At 39.1% G+C, this 22,844-nt stretch overlaps 1 protein-coding gene across 6 annotated transcripts in view; it reads left to right on the top strand.

Annotated features, from left to right (window-relative positions):
- Positions 1-22,844, top strand: part of LOC140738490 (synaptic vesicle 2-related protein) — an 81,330-nt gene that overhangs the window by 17,054 nt on the left and 41,432 nt on the right. For 3 of the 6 annotated variants that reach the window (XR_012101382.1, XR_012101383.1, XM_073065832.1), the window contains exons 1-2: positions 20,147-20,533; positions 20,953-21,113. Coding sequence is in view for 3 of the 6 variants with exons in the window: in XM_073065832.1 (XP_072921933.1) it covers positions 20,388-20,533; positions 20,953-21,113 (307 nt within the window). In the remaining 3 variants the exon portion in view is untranslated. Of the gene's footprint in view, positions 1-20,145; positions 20,534-20,584; positions 20,781-20,952; positions 21,114-22,844 lie in introns of those variants that run through there. The other 3 variants (XM_073065834.1, XM_073065835.1, XM_073065833.1) reach the window with 3 other exon arrangements.

Raw genomic sequence — 22,844 nt, 5'->3', positions numbered from 1 at the left:
TGTCCACAGCTAATTCAAGCTGCCCATGTCGGTCCCTCACCCTCTAAGCTGCTCCCCTCGATCTACCTATCTAAATGCCACACAAAGATTGCAATCATACACAGCTCAACCACTGTCAGGAGCTGCAGCTAGGTGTTGACATCCGGGAGACTGTGAGGTTCCCTGACTGCATTGTACCTACACTGTATCAAGAGCTAAGGCCCAACAGCAAATAAAACCTTATCTGTTCTTGCCTGTGCCTTCTCGTTGAAGCCTTTTCAAAGTTGTGCTGTCTCTCCCAACACCAGGGGCACATATTCCACCCTTCACTCTGAAGTGTCTTGAGGCGACGTTTCACCTCTCCACTCTTCCACCTGCTCACTGTCACTATGACCACTCCAATGTGGAATCAGAATTAGAATCAGGTTTTATATCACTGGCACTTGTTGTGAATTATGTTGCTTTGTGGCAGCAGTACATTCCAATTGTTTTGTTCAGCCATCATGCGCCCTGTCGTATGAGCTTTCCATGACCGTGATTGTTCTTGGCAATTTTTTACAGAAGTGGCTTGCTATTGCCTTCTTCTGAGCAGTGTCATTACAGGACAGGTGACCTCAGCCATTATCAATACTCTTCAGAGATTGTCTGTCTGGTGTCAGTGGTCGCATAACCAGGACTTGTGATACACACCAGCTTCTTCTTCTTCTTCTTCTTCTTCGGTTGTCCATTGGAATCTGATGACAATGTCCACTCCTTTAACGGTGAGATCTTTGATGACTATACAGTCCTATCCTGGACACACAAGTTCAATTGCAGGTGGGACATGTATATGTGGTAGTGGTGGTAGTGATGGCAACTATGGCTGCATTTCTCCTGGCTCTCTTCTGCTGTCTTCTGACTGTTCTTTCCATCTCCAGAATGCGAACCCCATCCCTACACAGCTGTCGCCAAGTGTTACGGTCACCTGCAACATCCTCCAGATACTCAGGTCTGATCTTGAACTTCCTTAAAACATTCTTCATCAGATCCTTATAGTGCTTTTTTCAGCCCTTCAGCTGAGCGTCAACCATGATGTAGCTGGCCGTAGAACACTCTGCGGGGTAGCCGACATGGGGACATCTTTATCACGTGCCCCAGCCACTGCAACTGACGCTCAGTGATCATGGCCTCAATACTTCAGCAGTTGGTCTTTATAAGTATTTCAGTGTGAGGCACCAGCTACTCATACAACCATCCACCACCTGCTCTTATGGCTTCACATGACCCTGATCTGGTGTTGGGGAGTGGGAGTGCTAAGCGGCTGCTACACCTTGCCCAAGGGAAACCTGTAGGCTAACAGTGGGAAGGAGTATCTCACACCTCCTTTGCTGGAGACATATTTCTACTCTGCCACCGTAACACTGCAATACATAATTTTTAAAAACTAAAAATCACAATAAGAAATATAGATTTGTATATATGAAAGCAAATTAACTTAGTAGTGAAAAAAGAGAGCAAAAAAAGAAAAAAATACTGAGGTAGTGTTCATAGGTTCAATATCCATTCAGAAATCTGATGGCAGTGAAACATTGCGTTTGTATCTTCAGGCTCCTGTACCTCCCTTGATTGTAGCAATGAGAAAACAGGCTTCACTCCAGATGAGTTCAATGCCTTTTATGCTCAGTTTGACCGTCTAAATATGGAGGAACGTTCACAAACTCCCAAAGCCCTGATGACACTGTGATTTCTGTCTCTGAGGCCAATGTGAGAGCTTCCTGCAGGAGGGTGAACACACAGAAAGGTTCTGGCACAGACAGGGTACCTGGCCGAGTACTGAAGACCTGTGCTGACCAACTGGCTGGAATATTCACCGATATCTTTAACCTCTTGCTTTGGTAGTCTGAGGTACTCACCTGCTTTAAGCAGGATTCAGACATATTGTTGCCCAAGAAGAATGTGGAAATGTGCCTGAGTGACTATGGTCCTATAGCACTTATATCCACTATGATGAAGTGCTTTGAGAGGTTGGTGATGAAACATATCAACTCCTGCCTGAGAAGCGACTTGGATCCACTCCAGTTTGCCTACCATCTCAACGGGTCAAAAGCAGATGCCATTTCATTGGTTCTTCACTGAACCCTGGAACATCTGGACAGCAAAGATGCATATGTAAGGATGCACTTTATCAACTACAACTCTGCATTCAATATTATCATCCCTTCAAAACTAATCAATAAACTTAGAGACCTCAGTCTTGTGGATCCTTGTGTAACTGGATCCTTGAATTCCCTATTTGCTGACCCCACTCAGTTCAGATCGGCAAGAACATCTCCTCCACAATCTCCATCAGCACAGGTGCACCATGAGTCTGTGTGCTTAGTTCCTCCTCTACTTGCTAAGCACAGCTCCAAGACCATGTTTAAGTTTGCTGATGACACCACTGTCATTGGCCAACTCAAAGGAGGTGACAAATCAGCACATAGGAGGGAGATTGAAAATCTGACTGAGTGGTGCCATTACAACAACCTCTTACTCAATGTCAGCAAGACCCAGCAGTTGATTATTGACTTTAGAAGGAGGAAACTGGAGCTCCATGAGTCAATCCTCATTGGAGGATCAGAGGTAGAGAGGGTCAGCAACTTTAAATTCCTTGGTGTTATCATTTCAGGGAATCTCTTCTGGGTCCAGCACATTAGAACCTTTACGAAGAAAGCACTGCAGCTTTAACATGTCATCTGAAACTTTGACAAACCTCTACAGATGTTTGGTGGATATATACACTGGTTGTAGCCTGGTATGGAAACACCGATGCCCTTGAATGGAATAGACTACAAAAAGTAGTGGGTACAGTCTCAGGGTCATATATGGTGACATATACAGTATATACTTTGATAATACCTTTACTTTGAACTTTGAAGAGGACATGTCCTGGCTGACATGGGGTCTAAATGGAGGATGCTCCTTTTTGAGGTGCCACCTTTTGAAGATGTCCTGATGCAGGTGAGGCTACTGCCCAACATGGAGTTGACAGAGTTTACAACTTTCTGCTGATCCTGTTCAGTGGGCCCTCCATACCAGACGGTGATGCAACCAGTTAGAATCTGTACAAAACTGCAAGTGCCTTTGGTCATATACCACCTCTCCTCAAACTCCTAATGAAATATAGCTATTGTTGGGCCTTCTTTATAATTGCACCTATATGTTGGGCCAAGAAAAGATCTTCAGAGCTGTTGACACCCAGAAATTTGCAAATGCTTACCCTTTTCACTGTTGATCCCTTAATGAGGACTGGTGTGTGTTCCCTCGACTTCCCCTTCCTGAAGCCCACAGTCAATCCCTTGGTCTTATTGACATTGAGTACAAGGTTGTTATTGTGACACAACTCAACCAGCTGATCTATCTCACTCCTGTATGCCTCCTCACTACCATCTGAAATTCTCCCAGCAATAGTTGTGTCATTGGCAAATTTATACTGTAGATGGAATTTGAGCTGTGGGTGTAAAGAAAGTAGAGGAATGGCCTAAGTTGTGGGTGGAGAGAGAGAAGACCAATGGCCTAAGCACTGTTACTCTAGTCTACTCCAGTGGTTCTCAATGTGGACCATATGGCCAGTTGACCAGGCCGGATTTCAAAGTTCAAAGTAAATTTGTTATCAAAGTACTGTACATATATGTCACCAAACACAACCTAAGATTCATTCTTTGTGGGTATATGCAATAAATCTAGAGAATAATAACCGTAACAGAATCAATGAAAGACTGTACCAACTTGGCCGTTCAACCAGTGAACAAAAGACAAAAAACTGTGAAAATACAAAAAGAAAGAAATTGTAACAATAAATAAATAAGTAATAAATATCAAGAACATGCGATGAAGAATCTTTGAAAGTGTGCCCACTGGTTGTGGGAACATTTCAATGATGCGGCCAGTGAAGGTGAGTGAAGTTGTCCCCTCTGGTTAAGAAACCTGATGGCTGAGGAGTAATAATTGTTCCTGAACCTGGTGGTATGAGTCCTGGGGCTCCTGTACCTTCTTCCTGATGGCAGCAGCTAGAAGAGAGCAGTCTTGGGTGTTGGGGGTCCCTAAGGACAGATACTGTTTTCCTGCAATAACGCTCCATGTAGGTGTGCTCACTGGTGGGGAGGGCTTACCTGTGACAGACTTGGCTGTATCTAATACTTCTTGTAGGATTTTCCATTCAAGGGCATTGGTGATGTAGCCAGTCAATATACTCTCCACTACACATCTCTAAAAGTTTGTCAAAGCTCATAGGGGCCACGAGCAAAAACAAGAAACTAGAGGCCATAGGAGTTTCTAAATGGGCCATTATAAGTTGACTGTTTAATGAAATATTAGTAAAATATAAAAGACATTAATATATGTAATTTAGTTGGAATCCTGAATAAAATGAATGGGGAAAATATGCTGGATGATGCAAATGAGGCAACAAAACAGCTTATCCTGTTTATGCGGGAAGGGGTGTGACATGTCAATCATTATCTCTGCTGCTGCTTGACTGCTCACACCGAGCCTGTGTGCCGCTCGCCAAGTCCTGCTCTATATCCACCCCCAAATCACAAGCCGCAGATCGGCAGCAAGGCCAATCAGCAAGGATGTAGCAGGAGTTTACTTCAGTTTGCTTCTGTTATAGTGGCTGTCAGCATCACCAGATCAAATGTACTTCAATATTGTCTATTTTGACAATTTTCTGAGGAAAATGAGGAAGATTTTGAAGGGCTACTAGTGCACACAGAGGTCCTAAGGTTATCAAAAAGTAATTGCCTTTGTCACTTTGTTCTCAATGATAAGCAGCTTGGAGAACAAATTGTTGCTGCTAAGTCTGACATATTTTACCTGTCAGATGTATTTGAAAGACTGAATTTATTAAACGGTTACAAGGAAAAAACTGCAATCTCATACCATGCAAAGAGGCTATTACCTCTGACCTTGGAAAACTCAAACTTTTCAGCAGCAAGATTGGACATGGTGAGATTAGGCAATTTCCTTCACTGGCCACTCTTAAAATGGAATTACAAGATGATCAAACACGAGGAAATCTGCAGATGCTGGAAATTCAAACAACAACACACACAAAATGCTGGTGGAACACAGCAGGCTAGGCAGCATCTATAGGGAGAAGCGATGTTGACGTTTCGGGCCGAGGTCCTGACGAAGGGTCTCGGCCCGAAACGTCGACATTGCTTCTCCCTATCATTACAAGATGATGATCTAATTGTATAGTAAAACCTGAACATTTTTTTAAAAACTTTTTTTGTTGAGTTTTCAAATAATTACAGAAATAAAAGAAAATATATGAACAAAAAATGTATCTACCCTTCCCCCCCCTCCCCACTAACACCCCTATAGAAAAAAGAAAGAAAGAAAGAAAAAGAAAAAAAAGAAAGAGTGCCTGGATATCAGAAGATCCCCACATGCTCCATGGAGTTCGTAATAACTTTAGTATATATATTTCTTTCCCCAAATAACCAATTATTTCATCTTCGGAGCACCTATATATTTAATCCTGTCTTTTGTAAATAAGGGCGCCAAATTTTCAAAAATGTTTCATATTTATCTCTTAAATTATAAGTAATTTTTTCAAATGGAATACAGCTATAAATTTCCTTCTTCCAACGATCTATACTTAAATATGTATCCGATTTCCAAGTAACTGCAATAGCCTTTTTGGCTACTGCCAGTGCAATTTTTATAAATTCTTTCTGATATTTATTCAATTTGGGTTTCGGTTTTATCCCTTCAATATTGCCTAGTAAAAATAATATTGGATTATGTGGAAGTTGTGTTCCAATAATTTGTTTCAATGAAACTCTTAAATTTGTCCAAAAAGGTTGAATTTTAGAACAATACCAAGTAGAATGTAAAAAAGTACCGATTTCTTGGTTACATCGGAAACACTGATCGGATAAATTTGAATTTAATTTATTTATTTTTTGTGGTGTAATATATAATTGATGTAAAAAATTATATTGCACTAATCTTAACCGGACATTTATTGTATTTGTCATACTATCAAGACATAGTCTTGACCAATTTGTTTCTTCAATTTTAATATTCAAGTCACTTTCCCATTTTTGTCTTGACTTATGGACTCCTTGTTTAATTGCCTGTTTTTGAATCAAGTTATACATACAAGAAATAAATTTTTTAATCTTTCCTTTTTGAATTAAAGTTTCTATTTCATTAGATTTTGGCAATAACATTGTTTGACCTAATTTTTCTCTTAAATAAGCCCTTAGTTGGAAGTAACAAAAAAGTGTTGTTTGATACTTTATATTTATTCTTTAATTGGTCAAATGACATTAATATACCTCCTTCAAAACAATCTCCTATATATCTAATCCCTTTTTGAAACCAATTATATAAAAGTTGATTATCCATTGTAAAAGGAATAAGTCTATTTTGAATTAAAGATCTCTTTGCTAATAAAGATTTCTTTGTCTCATCATCAACATTTATCTTATTCCATAAGTCAATCAAATGTTTTAATATAGGAGATTCTTTCTTTTCCCGTATCCATTTAGATTCCCATTTATATATAAAATCTTCTGGTGTATTTTCTCCTATTTTATATAGTTCTATTCGGTCTATCTTTCTCAAAAAAAATGCAATAAATCTAAGTTGATTTGCTTTATAATAATTCTTAAAATTTGGAAGTTGTAACCCTCCTAGATCAAATTTCCATGTCAATTTTTCCAACGATATTCTTGACATCTTACTTTTCCAAAGAAACTTCCTCACATATTTGTTTAACTCTTGAAAAAACTTCTGGGGTAGTTGTATTGGTAGTGATTGAAATAAGTATTGTAGTCTAGGGAATATGTTCATTTTTATGGTATTTACTCTACCTACTAATGTTATTGGTAATACCATCCATTTATCAAGATCTTCTTGAATTTTTTTCAATAATGGTAAGTAATTTAATTTATATAAGTTATATAAGTTATATATCATTATCAACTCTTATACCTAAATATTTTATACCATTTGCCGGCCATCTAAATTGAGTTATTAATCGACATTGACTATAATCTCCTTTAGTAAGGGGTAAAATTTCACTTTTATCCCAATTTATTTTGTAACCTGATATTTTCCCATATTCTTCTAATCTATAGGATAATTTACGTAACGAGTGCAATGGGTTTGTTAAATAAAGCAGAACATCATCAGCAAATAAGTTAATCTTGTATTCTTCCAGATTAACTCTGAAACCCTTAATATCTGGGTCCATTCTAATTAATTCAGCTAATGGTTCTATCGCCAACACGAATAAAGCAGGTGATCATTAATGGACAACCTTGCCTAGTTGACCTTGTTAACTGAAATGGTGTTGAAATTTGACCATTTGTCACTACTTTAGCTTTGGGATTAGTATTTAAGGTTTTAATCCATTTTATAAAAGATACTCCTAATCCGTATTTTTCCAATACCTTACAATACATATTTTTCTGCATGTAAAGCAACTGCCACGCTCATTTCCTCCCTCTTTTGCACCAAATGAATTATACTAAATAACCGAGTTACATTATCTGCCGATTGTCTATTTTTAATAAATCCTGTTTGATCCATATGTACTAATTTTGGTAAGTATTTAGATAATCTGTTAGATAAGATTTTTGCTATTATTTTATAATCAGTGTTTAATAAAGAAATAGGTCTATATGATGCTGGCTTTAAAAGATCTCTATCTTTTTTTGGCAATACTATTAAAATAGCTGTCGAAAAAGATTCTGGAAGTTTATGCGTTCTTTCCGCTTGATGTATTAACTCCATAAAAGGAGGAATTAATAAATCTTTAAACTTTTTATAAAATTCAGGTGGAAAACCATCTTCTCCTGGAGATTTATTACTTTGAAGTGATCCTAGAGCTTCTTCGACCTCTTTCAATGTAAAAGGCATATCTAATCCCTTCTGTTCTTCCATATTTAATTTTGGAAGAGTTATTTGTGATAAAAACCTTTCTATCTTGACATTATCATTTTGTGATTCTGATTTATACAATTCAGAATAAAAATTCTTAAAAGTTTCATTAATTTCTAAAGGTTTATAAGTAATTTTATTTACTCTTGTTTGAATTGCATTTATTGTTTTAGAAGTCTGGTCTGTTTTTAACTGCCATGCAAGGACCTTATGTGATCTTTCACCTAGTTCATAATATCTCTGTTTAGTTCTCATAATTGCTTTTTCTGTTCGATATGTCTGGAGTGTATTATATTGTAACTTCTTATTAATAAGTTGTCTTTGTTTTTCTTCTGTTATATTTCTTTGAGATTCTTTTTCTAATTTTGTAATCTCTTTTTCCAATTGATCTATTTCTATCCAATATTCCTTCTTAATTTTAGAAGTATAACTTATTATCTGACCCCTCAAATATGCCTTCATTGCTTCCCACAATATAAATTTATCATCAACTGAATGTGAATTTGTATCTAAAAAGAACTGAATCTGCTTTTTCATAAAATCACAAAAATCTTGACGTTTTAGTAATATTGAATTAAATCTCCATCTATAAATTGATTCCTCTTTATCTATCATTATCGTTGTCATTATCAAAGGAGAATGATCTGACAATATTCTCACTTTATATTCCGTATTTTTCACTCTATCTTGAATATTCGCTGATAATAGGAAAAAATCTATCCTTGAATATGTTTTATGTCTATTTGAATAAAATGAATAATCTGTTTCTTTTGGATTAGTTCTTCTCCATATATCAATCAAATTTAAGTCTTTCATCAATGATAGAGTTAATTTTACTACTTTTGATTTTGTGACAACCTTTGTTGATCTATCTAAAACTGGATCTAGACAAAAGTTAAAATCTCCACCTATTAATATTTTGTCATGTGCGTTAGCCAAATTCAAAAAGACCTCTTGTATAAATTTTACATCATTTTCATTTGGTGCATAAATATTCATAAGAGTCCATAGTTCTGAAAAAATTTGACAATGTATAATTACATATCTCCCCACCGAATCAATTAATATGTTTTGTATTTTAATTGGTAAATTTTTATTAACCAAAATTGCAACTCCTCTCGCCTTTGAATTAAATGAAGCTGCAATAACATTTCCAACCCAGTCTCTTTTTAATTTCTGATGTTCTATGTCTGTTAAATGTGTTTCTTGTAAAAAAGCTATATCTGTTTTCATTTTTTTAATGTATGTTAAAATTCTTTTTCTTTTTACCGGTCCATTAAGCCCATTAACATTAAAACTTTAAAAATTCAGTAAATTAGTCATTATTTTTAATTATGTTACTCCAATCTATAATAATACCTAATCTTTCAACTTTCATGGTATCTTGGGAAATCTTTTTAAAATTCTCCATGTTGCTATGTGTGTCCCCACCGATCATCCAGGCAGAAAGATAGAAGAAAAATAGAGTACAAAGAAAAAAACAAAATACCCCCCTACTAATATTGTGAAAAAAAAGAACACAACATTACCCCCTCTGTTGTATGGGTCATGGCGATCGCCATGATTACACATGTGAATCCTGCAGTAACCAATCCAAAGCTCCCCAGCCCCCCCCGCAACATAAAAATGTATATATATATATATAAGAAGAAAAAAAATATTATTCTCAATTAGTATTTCTGAAATTTTACTTTTCTCCCCTGTATCATCCTTAAATGTCCATCACTTCCATTCACTGTCTCTATCTTCATCTTTAATCCATTACACTTGGAAGTCTCTATGTGTAATTAGCAAATAAATGGAAGTTTTTGTGCGAACTCCTCCGCTTCTCGATAATTGGTAAAAAATCTTCTTTTTCCCTCCTCCAAAAAAATTATCTGTGTTGCTGGGTGACGCATTATGAATTTATAACCCTTTTCCCATAAGTCTTTTTTTGCTGGGTTAAATTCCTTCTTTCTCTTCAAAAGGTTATAACTTATATCAGGATAAAAAAGAACTGCCTTCCCTGCTATCATCAATGGCCCGTTTTTCTTTTTAGCACTTTGGGCAGCTGCCTTCAGGATCTTTTCTTTATCTTGGTATCTTAAGCATTTTATCAAAATTGATCGTGGATTTTGATCAGCTTGAGGTCTTGACCTTAAGGTTCTATGAGCCCTTTCAATCTCAATTAGAGTTTCTCCTTCCATTTCCAATTTTTCAGGGATCCATTTTTGAAAAAAAATTATTGGATCTTCTCCTTCTATATCTTCTTTGAGACCAACAATTTTAATATTGTTTCGTCTACTAAAATTTTCAAGCTTATCAATTTTTTCCATAAATTGTTTTCTTTCTGATGTCCAGGCAGTAATATCATTTTCCATTTTATTCATTCTTTCAACCATGTCTTCCATTGTAGTTTCCAAATCTATTATTCTCTTTTCCATTTTTTCCTGTCTTTTTGTCATTTTATCAAACATAATCTCCATATTTGTCATTTTTCTTTTGATTACTTTTAATGCGCCTAATTTACACATTATTTGCATCAAAGTCTTTTCTATATTTCCAGAAAAACTTTTACCTCTATCTTCGTCTGATTTTTCCAGAGAATCTGACTCTCCCTCAGATTCACTTTCACTTTCAGTCGTAACTGGGATTTGTAGTTCTAGTTGCTCTCGTTTGTGCATGCTCCTTCCTTCACATTTGCGCAGTTCTCGTTGGTCTTTTTCTTTAGAAATGGTCGATGTTGCCACAGTTTCCTGTTCTGTTTCGCCGGAGGTGAAATGTACCTGAGCCCGTGGTTCTTTGGCAGAAGTGGGCCTTGATTCTGTTCCAACTTGCGTTGTCTTCACGGTAGAGTTTTCTTCATCTTCTGTTTGTGAGGCATAACTTGAAACAATCCGGAGTAGTTTATAAGTAACTTTTAGAAAGTATTGACTAACTTTTCTTCACTTAAACATTAATTTATTGATTTTTTATCTCGATCCTACGTCATCACGTGACGTTCCCCCCCCCCCCAACCTGAACATTTGAACCAATTGCACACTGACATGGAATTTTGGTTCAGAGACCTGCTGGAGATGGATATTCCAGATTGGGTGGTGTATCGATTTGGGGTTAATGTGAATGATTCCTCTGGTGGAGGAGTCTAAGACCAGATGGCATAGCCTGAGAATAGAGGGGTGTGTTTCTAAAACAGAGATAAGAAGGAATTTACTTTAGCCAGAGGGTGACGAATCTGTGGAATTGGATCAGTCGTGATAAAATGATAGAGCAGACTTGATGAGCCAAATGGTCTAATTCTGCTCCAATATCTTATGATCTTGTATTCAAAATAAGTTTCCACATCTCTGAGAGTAAGCAAAGTTGTTCTTAATTGGATTTCCCACCTTTTAGTCAATGTGGTTTTAGTCGCTCTTCATCTACCATCAAAAGCCCATAATCTTCTTGATGTTGTGAAAAGACGTGACCTTCACTTATCTTTAACCAAGTTGCAACCAGATGTTCAAAATCTCACTAGCTTACACCAGTTGTAAGGATCTCAATAAATGCCTAAATTAACAATATTAAGCACTTTTTAGTTGCTGTTTGGAAGAATATATATTAAAAATAAATTATCTTATTCAGAGCTTTGCAAGTTTTATTTTTATATACTGTATACCTGTAACATCATATTTAACATACAATACCTGGAACCTGTTAAAATATAAATATTGATTATATATTTGAACAATTAGTACAGTGACCAAAAAAAATTAACAACTAATGGAAACTATGTCGGGTGGCAAAGGTAAATGAAAGTCACTAGCAGAAAACTATACTATAATGGCCACTCTTCTACTTCTGACCTTTAATGGCGGTTGGCAATTGCACTTAAAGGTGTATTACTGCCACCAACTGGACTGGAGTGTGGTGTAGAGAGTTGGCAAATAAAACCCCTACTCGTTCTTTATAACTGAAAACTAAATTACCCCAAAAAGCCCTATAGATTTTAAATAATGAAAGACAATGTTGTGAATTAAAGTCACTTACATAATTTAGTGAAGTTTTTAAATTTCTTCCCTTCTTGTCTTACCCCCTTCTCCCATCAATCCAACGGTTTTATGTATTCTGTAAAGGTGTCTCCCCTTATGCCCATTATCCCACAGGTCTTGCCATAATCCCCTAATTCTGAGCCCCACCAATCCCTTAGCCTCTGATTTGCTAAGAGGAGGATCTATATCCACAGATGAACTTTTAACAGCCTTTTAGGCCAAACAATCAACCCGCTCATTTCCCTTAACACCTCTAATGTGCAGGGTCCATAAAAAGAAGACATGTAGACCCATGCTTTGAATATGAAATAAAATTTGAAGAGCTTCCAGTAGTATATCTGACCTAGTGCTAGAAGGACCTCTTTTAAGACTAGTCAAAACCGAAAAAGAAGCTGAACAAATTATAATCTTGCAAGGACAGATTACCTCCACCCACTGTAAGCCGAAAATGATGGCAACTGGTTCTGCAGTATGCACTGATAAATAGTTAGTAAGATATTTCTTTATTGTTACCTGTAATTCAGGCGCAAAAACAGCCACACCAACATTTCCCGTTAAATTATCTTTTGATCCATCAGTAAAAATGGTTAACATATCACAATAATTCTCCTTAACATACTGATGAACCAACAGACTCTCGGGCATATCAGGATCCTTGGATTTCAATAAATCATGCAACCTAAAATCAACTAAAGCCATTGGGAAAAACCATGGTGGGGTTACTGAAAGAGCTACAGTGGGACAAATTACATAATCCAGCAAACCCATATTCCTAGCATGATGAGAGCCCAGCCACCTAAAACTAAAAACACTCTTCTTGCCATGCTTGCAATGGTCTTCCAACAGGGTGATCATTCCTCTGCCCCCTCAAGTGTTAACAACAGCTTCATCCTCCGCAACTGTAAGGGTAATTGTCCCATTTCAATCAGTAAAGCTGAAACAGGAGATGACCTTACTGCACCACAACACAGTCTTAAAGCCTAATCTTGTATCACATCCAAACATTTTAAATTTGAAGATGAAGTTGATCCATAAGCCATACAGCCATAATCAAGTACTGATCTAATTATCTAATTAAACAAATATACAAAGTCAACAGAGATTTTTGTGTAGCACCCCTAATACCCCTACCAATACTATCACAACTTTCTCACAACCTTCACTGCTTTCCTCACCTTTTATACTTAATAAGGTCACTCGAAGAGTGATACTTCTTAACTTTCCTAAACACCTTATTTCTCTCCCTAATTGTCTCTGTGCACTCCTCAGACCACCCTTTCTCCTATTAATGCCCTTTTTAATAGGAAGGACTTCCACCGCAATTTGATGAATAATGTGAATAACCTTTCATTACAGAAATCCACGTTATCCTCAACATTCAGCCCTGATAGACGTTCATCACATAAAATCTTAAAGCCCTCCCAATTTGCTTTACGAAAATTCTACCTGCTAAAAGTGGCATCCTGTCCCTTATATAAATCCACACCCAAGCTTATAAATATAGGAAAATGATCACTCCCCAATGTTTCGCCTCCCATGACATCCCACTCACTCACTCCAGCCAGAATGTTTGAAACTAAAGTTAAATCTGTAGCAGTTTCAGGACTGCTATGTCTTGTGCCCCTCCCATCATTAAGACACCAAAGATGTGACAATCAAACCATTACCATCATTCTGTGAATAACCCCACAGTGCATTAACATCCCCACACCATACAAACCTTAGTCAGCTAGAGCTACATACTGTATGCTTTCCAACAGATCAGTGGAGAGCTTTCCACAACGGTTATAAAAATGTACCACTTTAGTACCCCTACCTGTTGAATCTAGTACTTCTACACGTGCCTCATTCACTTCATTTACATCCACAACTTTATGTCCTATCCCTTTCCTTATAAAACTTACAACACCACCCCCTTGACCAACTAACCTATCATGTCTAATTACAATATGAACCTGCCAAGAAAAACTTATGTTTGTAAATGTGTTAACAACCAGGTTTTCTGAATACATATAACAGCAGGTGAATTTGATAAATCAGAAACAAACTTCTTAAGGTCTTGGTCATTAGAAATCAAGGTTCTCGCATTCCACTGCAATAATCTTATGCCCATTATGTACCTTCACAAGGAGACTGAAATACAGATACCCTACCTAGTTGAGCTTAATTTACAGCTTGTCACATAACACCTGTTATACTCAGATACTTTTCAGCAGCTTTCACAATAATTTAAATTTTCTCAGTATGACTACATGTCTGAGCAGTACAATCTACCACATCTGTTACGAACATCACAAACTTCATTTTATCAACTAGTAAATTATCTTTAGTAAGAGAAGTATGATGCTGACATATAGCCTTTGACTTTACAGTCTGTTCTCTGACTGGTAATACTTCATCAACATTTTGAACTTCGGCTGTCCTCTTAAGCACTTCACATCCTGCATAAGCTGCACTATGTTCTCCTCTGCAATTACAACAATTAAACTTTACGCCTTCACAACCTTCATATTTATGTTTTCCACCACACTTACTACATCTTAGTTTCCCGTGACATACTGCTGCTACATACCCAAACCTCTGACATTTGTAACATCTAAGCAGGAGTGGAATATAAGCTCAAACATTATAACCTACACACTGGATAGAAGCTTCCTTCACTGTGCTATCAGAATTTGGAACAGCCTTCCAGATGCTGTGGTTGGAAAGATCCTGCAACGATGGGGTCCAAGCCTTCAAGAGTCGAGTGCACAAACACATCAGCTCTGGGAGGGAAGTCACATGCTTCTTCATAAGCTATCATGAAGGGGACCCGGATGGCAATGCTTGGTTGTTGGTAGGTAGGGTTAATACCTGACTTTCAAGAGCACTTGTGAGTTATGTTCCGGCTGGACTTAGTCCTTAAACTGCTGGAGAACAGTGCTGTTTTCTCCCAATAGGGATTGGTTTTTAGTTCCAAGTGCTCCTGTCACGTTTTGTCACCCTGCAACCTTATCCTTCAATCTCTCTGAATTATGGAGGACAGCATGTGTATGTGTCTCTCTCCAGCAGACTTCATCATGATCATCTACTATTTTTCAATGATTGTACATATGATTTTTTTTGTGTTTTATCGCTGAGCAGCAGTGAACCATCTGATTGGCCTATCAGAGTTCTCTTTGGGAACTAGTTGACTTGATCAGCTTTTCTGATCTGGCTGTTGTTCACGATTGCACTTAATTAAAAAAACGTATCCCAGACTAACTCTGTCAGGGAGCTTCACTTCATCAAAACATATTAATATAGATAAAACTATCTATCCTTTCTCCATTTCTGACTACTTGCAATCTCTTTACTCCTCAATCTTGCCTCCCAGTAAATACCAGAACACCTGTTATAACACCCCTAACACCTCTATCTTCATTTGACAAAATAGGTACTATCTTTTTGCCAAGTAAAGTCGTCAATCGTAATGCCTTCTCGCATTGCTTTTAATCCTTACACACAATTAACACCTTACCTCCTCTTAAAGTATGAGCACAATCTATTTTCCCCATGACCGCTTTTAGCTCTGTAGTTGATTTAATGGGATTGATGGAGGGTGACTGTTCTGGGATCAAAGTTAAACAATACTTTGAGTCTTCTTTCCTTTTTATCAAAATATCAATGCCTTTCTCTCCATCATTTGAAACCATTCTAATATTATCTTTCTTTTTCCGTTTTCCAGATCTGGATTCAACTTCATTCAAACCTCCTCCCGCCAACCCACCCTCACCCGAACTCTTCATTTGCGGGTCTTTTCCAGATCCTCTGCCTACCTGAAACTACACTATTTCCCAACATCCCCACACCATTCACAGCCAGCACCACCAAACACCACTCAAACCACTCAAGCCAGCCAACCAAAACCAAACTTCCAACCATAACCAAGCCTAATGGCCACTCTATTTGACCTAAACTCTTTATAATTGGCTGCTGTCAATTATCTAATTAGCTAGTCAATTATTAACTAATATCAATGGAACATGTTTCATAAACTAAAGATGTCACATTCCTTGCTGGCAGAATAATTGACCCCAAGCACAACCTACTTGCCATAAGTGATTGTTGACACCCCGAAGGTCAGTGGGAACATCTCATGAATGTTTCATGAAGAAATTGTTCCACTAGTGAATTACTTCAAACCAACAGCAAAGAGGGAGTATACATTACAGATGGAACTGTGTGGCTCAATAGATTTCCCTATTAAAATTAGATAGGTAAATATTTTGGCTTTCACTGCTGGGGTGAGAACTTGGAAATTTGGACCACAGTCAAATTTACTGATGACACAAAAGTAAGTGGTTAGTAATTTGTTAGAACACAAACATCCTGCAGATGCGTGCAAGGAGCTGCCAGGTGGAATATAATGTTGGAAAATGTAAGGCTTTTCAGTTTGAAAGGAAGAATGCAAAAGCAAATGATTACTTAAATGGAGTGAGACTACGAACATGGTGACAGAGGAGGGCTGGGGTACAAGTCCAGGAAACACTAATTTGGCACTCAGGTACTGCATGTAATTAGGAAGGTTATTGGAATGTTAGCCTTAGAAACATAGAAAACCTACAGCACAAACAGACCGTTCGGCCCACAAAGTTATGCCGAACATGTTTCTACCTTAGAAATTACTAGGCTTACCCATAGCCCTCTATTCTTCTAATCTCCATATACCTATCCAAAAGTCTCTTAAAAGCCTCTATCGTATCCACCTCCACCACTGTTGCTGGCAGCCCATACCACGCATTCACCACTCTCTGAGTAAAAAACTTACCCCTGACATCTCCTCTGTACCTACTCCCCAGCACCTTAAACCTGTGTCCTCCTGTGGCAACCATTTCCGCCCTGGGAAAAAGCCTCTGACTATCCACACGATCAATGCCTCTCATCATCTTATACACCTCTATCAGGTCACTTCTCATCCTCCATCACTCCAAGGAGAAAAGGCTGAGTTCCTTCATCAATGTGTTTAGTCACATCCTCAAAACATTCAGTCAGGCTCGTAAGGCATGACCTGCCCTTGACAAAGCCATGCTGACTATTTCTAATCATATTATACCTCTCCAAATGATCATAAATCCTGCCTCTCAGGATCTTCTCCATCAACTTACCAACCACTGAGTTAAGACTCACTGGTCTATAATTTCCTGGGCTATCTCTACTCCCTTTCTTGAAGGGAACAACATCTGTAACCCTCCAATCCTCTGGAACCTCTCCCATCCGCATTTATGATGCAAAGATCATCACCAGAGAGTCAGCAATCTCCTCCCTCGCCTCCCGTAGTAGCCTGGGCTACATCTCATCTGGTCCCGGCAACTTATCCAACGTGATGCTTTCCTAAAACTCTAGCACATCCTCTTTCTTAATATCTACATGCTCAATCTTTTCAGTCTGCTGCAAGTCATCACTACAATCACCAAGATCCTTTTTCATAGTGAATACTAAAGTATTCAATAAGTACCTCTACTATTTTCTCTGGTTCCATACACACTTTCCCACTGTCACACTTGATAGGTCCTATTCTTTCACGTCTTATCCTCTTGATCTTCATATACTTGTAGAATGCCTTGGGTTTTCCTTAATCCTGCCCACCAAGGCCTTCTCATGGCCCCTTCTGGCTCTCCTAATTTCCTTCTTAAGCTCCTTCCTAGTAGCCTTACAATCTTCTAGATTTCTACATTACCTAGCTCTCTGAAACTTTTGTAAGCTTTTCTTTTCTTCTTGACTAGATTTATTACAGCTTTTGTACACCAGGGTTCCTGTACCCTACCATAACTTCCCTGTCTCATTGGAACGTACCTATGCAGAACTCCACACAAATATCCCCTGAACATTTTGCCACATTTCTTCCATACTTTTCCCTGAGAATATCTGTTTCCAATTTAAGCTTCCAATTTCCTGCCTGCCTTCATTGCAAAGGGGCATAGAATAAATGAGTACAGTTAAAGTTCTGGAGGAACTCAACAAGTCGGGCAGCATCTATGGAGAGAAATAAACAGACCCTTCATCAGGACTGGAAAGAAGAGGTAAAGGCTGAAGAAGAAGGAATCTGAAAGAGAGGACTGTGGACCATGGGAGCAATGGAAGGAGGAGTTTCTTACTTCATCACCCCACCCTCCAACCTTCCCCCTCACCTGGTCCCACAAATCACCAGCCAACTTGTATCTCCTCCCTCCCCCACTTTGTTCTGGTTTCTTCCCCTTTCCTTTCCAGCCTTGATGAAAGGCATCGACTGTCTATTCCTCTCTACGGATGCTTCCGGACTTGCTGAGTTACCCCAGCATTTTGAGGGTGTGTCTCAAGATTTCCAGCATCTGCAATATTTCTTGTGTTACAGACTATAAAGAAACAAAGTTTTTGATGCAACTTTGCAAGGCATTGTTGAGATTGCTCCTGGGGCACTGCAGATAGTTTTGGTCTTCATATTTATGGAAGGAAAATGCTTGCTTGCAAGTGAGGCCGTGTGGAAGAAGGCTGACAAGTTTGGCTCCTGAGATAAATGGTTTGACATATGAAAAATGTTGAAAAACGCATCGGATTTAGCAGAATGAGAGAGGTGATCTTATTGAAATGTGAGCGGGACTGAGAGGATATTTCCCTTGTGCAAGTAGTTAGACGTAGAGGTATTGTTTCAAATCCCATTTCCGATTGGGATAAGGAAGAATTTCTTCTCCAAAACAGTCATGTACCCTTGGAAATTTCTTCTGTAATAAGCTGGGGAGTGGACTTACTACAGATATTTAGGGTGGACACAGGCAGAAACTTATCTGAGAAAGGATGTGCTGACACTGGAGATGGTTCAAAAGATGTTCACGAAAATGAATCCAAGATTGAACAGCTTGTCATATGAAGAGTGATGTATGAAGAGTTTGATGGCTCTAGGTCTGTATTCACTGGAATTCAGAAGAATGAGAGGAGATGTCAATGAAACCTATCGCATGTTGAAGGGCCTCAATAGAGCGGATGTGGAGAAGACATTTCCGATGATGTGAGAGTCTAGGACCAGAGGACAGTCTCAGAATAGAGGGATGTCTTTTTAGAACATAGATGAGGAGGAAATTCTTTAGCCAGAGAGTGGTGAATCTGTGGAATATATTGCCACAGGCAGCCGTGGAGGCCAAGTCTTTATGTAGAGATTGACTAAGACAGAGATTGATAGATTCTTGATTATTCAGGGCATGAAGGGATACAGGGAGAAGGCAGGAAATAGGGGCTGAGAGGGAAAATGGATTAGCCATGATCAAATGGTGGAGAAAACTCGATGGGCCAAATGGCCTAATTCTGCTCCTATATCTTATCATCTTAAATGACCAGAAAATGAAAGGGTTTGGGAAACCAGTCTGGAAAAGTGGTGTTGAAGCCATAATTGGTTCAGTCATAAACTTATTGAAAAATAGTGCAGCCTCGAGGGGCTGAATGGCCCACTCCTGCTCCTATTACTTTCCAGAGGTATGTCTGAGACATTAAGTCCCTTGCGTATGTAAACTGGCAGTGGACAAGGTCCTCTGCACTTTGGATTGTACATAACCACAGCTTTGCTGTTGAAATTGCATTGGATTCAAAATCAGGGTCTTTAAAGCACAAATAATGGAGTTTCTCTGGTTACTTAAGCTCCAATCGACTGGCCTCTTATCTTGGCCAGTCCTCCTCTTTCATTCCTCTTGCAATCTGAGCATGCTGTCCAAGCCGAGACTCGGGAACTAATTTCAAGATACTTTAGTTGAGAGCCACACAGACCAGTAGAACATCCTTGCTTGTGGTTCACAACTGATTGATGTGAAGTCGGGTTGTAGTCTGGTTTTAAGGACAAAGAGCATGGCAAACTCAGAGATGAGAATAATTAGCCAATAATTATTTGTCTGGGGGCTTCAGTAATTCATTGAGCTGCCTATTAAATTAACACTCTGTTATACCGGCCAAATGAATTTTCCTTGTCTATTCTCCAATTAACAGATTTAATTTTAGAAGAAGTATTTAAACAAACGTATTCCAACCAGGGTTGGGGATAGGCAAATCCCTCGCTGATGCACCATCAGTAACTCACTCTGAGACGTAAAGACGAGGTATCGGCTTTTATTGACTGGAAGTAGGAACAAGCAGTGAGTGACCACCATACTACATCCTGGAGACAGAGAGGCCGGGCTCAGACCTCCATCACCTTTATACCGGGGTCTGTGGGAGGAGCCACAGGAGCAGTCAGCGGGGGGCGTGTCCAGACAGGTATATGTAGTTCGCCACACTTGCTAATACCAGTTCAAGACGCCCATTTTCACTTTTAAAAGTTTTAATAGTCATGCAATCCAAAAGCTTCCGGCTTAAGATGGCGCTGGTGAATCTCAGCGACTTCTAGCTGGTGGCGAACGAAACAAGGAAAACAACTAAATACCTTGTTAGTGAAACTTTTTCAGGTGAAAGATAATCGCAAGTAATAGTCTGTAACTTCTCTTTGAACTTGGAGGCAATTCGATGTACGCCGAAGGGCGCGAGGAAGATGCGAGGGTCGGTCGATTTAAACGCCCGGCCGAGTCGGAGGGGTCCAAGCCCCAAAGTGCATCGAAGCCACTGGACTCGATGTCTGGAGATCGATTTGGGTGCCAGGGCGACTCGGAAAGGTCAGGGTGTCGGGTACCGAGGCGAGGGACGGGTCGGTTCAGCTCAGCTCGGTGCACCGCGACGTTTACTTGGCTCTACACTGAACTATGGGTCTCGGACTTCAGCTCGGAACGCTATGTGCTTGTGCTTATCGATTGCATGATTTGTTTTTTCTTCTCTCTTCACATTGGGTGTTCGACGGTACTTTTAACGGGCTCCTTTGGGTTTCTTTGATTCGTGGCTGCCTGTTAAGGCACAAATCTCAAGGTAATATGTATAGCTACTTTGGCGATAAATGTACTTTTAACTTTAAAAATGAAAAGAAACACTGGTTTCCTCTTTAGCAGCGAAGCTTGTTGTTGAAAGCCAGCACAATGCTGACTTTCCCAGTGACAAATCCGCCTGTTTAAATATCTTTTGATTCTTTGTGTTTTTTCAGAGTGGTGAAGTTCCGTCGTACGGGTGAAAGTGCAAGATCGGAAGATGATACGTGTTCTGGAGAACATGAGATTGAGATAGAAGGGGTCCGATCGGAACTGGAGCAAGTTGAACTGGAGGATGGAGCCACTGTTCCCAAAGATTTTGCAAATCCTACAGATGGTAAAGTACATAATATTATTAAACACTGGATCTAGTGCTTTCCCTGAATAAACTCTTTCCCGTTTCCATGACAAACTCTGCCATTGTCATCAGGGATGATGCCTGGGCAAGTCTAGTCTGGTGGTATTTATACTGTACCCCCGTAGCTCGTTCCCCCCCCCATTGGTTAATCCTCATCCAATCAGGTTTCTGCTCTCCTATCTTGTTTATGATCAAATTCCAGTTCTTACTTAGAGTGAGCCCTTTGCCTTTGTTAAAATCCTTTTCCTCTAGTTTGATTTCAATGGCTTCCTTTACCAAGCAGTCCCAAAAGCCATTTGTATATACTAAAGCCATTAGTAGTTTTGTGCCGTGGAAGACTACCACAAATGCAATGTTCTGCTACCGCCGATTTCTCCGGGTAACCCACAAATGGATACACCTCCTGTGCTCCTTGATGCGGGTTTCCACCACGTGTCCCTTCTGGCAGATGTACTCTGTTGTGCATTCGCAGGAAATTCTGTAAACACCTTGAGTCCCAGGTCATTTTTGACCCACGTAACCTGTTATTTGAGCTTCCTTGCAGGTTTGTGGATGGTGTTCCTTTGGTACTACTTCAGTGTCCTGGTGATCCTTCCGGAAACTGTGGAAATGGGAAGATGGTTAGCAACAGGTATCTCCTTGTTAAGTGTCCTGGTTTTTCCGTTGACCCTATATTGCTGCGGTTTCTGGAAGGACTGCTAGGATCCTGAAGAAATACCGGATTAACACCATCCACAAACCCCTAAGAAGCTCAAATCACAGCTTGCGCAGGTCAGAGATGACCTGAGACAAGACAGCTGGCATTTACAGGATTCCCTGTGATCGTACAGCAACGTGTATCAGCCAGAGGGGACACACGGTGGAAACTACATCAGGGAGCACCAGAGGTGTATATCCCTTTGGATTATTCTGAGTAAACGTTGGTAGCAGAACATTGCTTTCTCAATAGCCACAGGATTGTCTTCAATGGCACAAAACTACCAGTGGCTTTTGAGACTGCCTGGTAAAGGAAGCCATTGAAATAAAACTAGAGGGAAAGAATTTTAATAAAGACTGAGATCTCGCTCTAAGAACTGGAATTTGATCGTAAACGAGGCAGGAGAGTGGAAACCTGATTGGATGAGGACTAACCAGTCGGGGGTTGGGGGGGGGAACGGAATACAAGAGTATAAATACCACCAGACTAGACTTGCTCAGGCATCATCCCTGATGAAACTGACAGAGTTTATCTTCAAAACATCAATTATAATCAATACCTGTACCTGTCTGGAAGCCCGAGAAAAGTTTATTCATTATTAAACCCAGGTTCACTATATTTGGTAAGAGTTCCATTGAGAGTATCATTTGTACAGTACAAATAATCTGTAATCCATAAAAGCTTGGAAGACCTAACTTTATTTCTGAATTGGTAATAATCTCAACCAATGACATCGCAACTTTCATATGAATGATAAATATATTCAATAAAGGGATTATGTTGACGCCATTTAAGCTGGTTGGATTCGGCTGTGCATAAGATCAGAGAATAACTGGCTGAAATATAGAGAGTCTGCAGTTTAATGAAGTTCCACCAGCCTCTGTGGAGCTGCTTTGGAGGTGTCTTTTCGCAAGTAGAGAGAGGACACCAACACTGATGAAACCCACCCATCAGTCAGTTGAAAGGATAAAGGAGAGAATGAAGATTAAAATAACAAATGGTTTGGAAGAAAT

Source organism: Hemitrygon akajei, chromosome 14, assembly GCF_048418815.1.
Source record: "Hemitrygon akajei chromosome 14, sHemAka1.3, whole genome shotgun sequence".
Classification (NCBI taxonomy): Eukaryota; Metazoa; Chordata; class Chondrichthyes; order Myliobatiformes; family Dasyatidae; genus Hemitrygon; species Hemitrygon akajei.
This window is presented reverse-complemented; position numbering and strand designations above follow the sequence as displayed.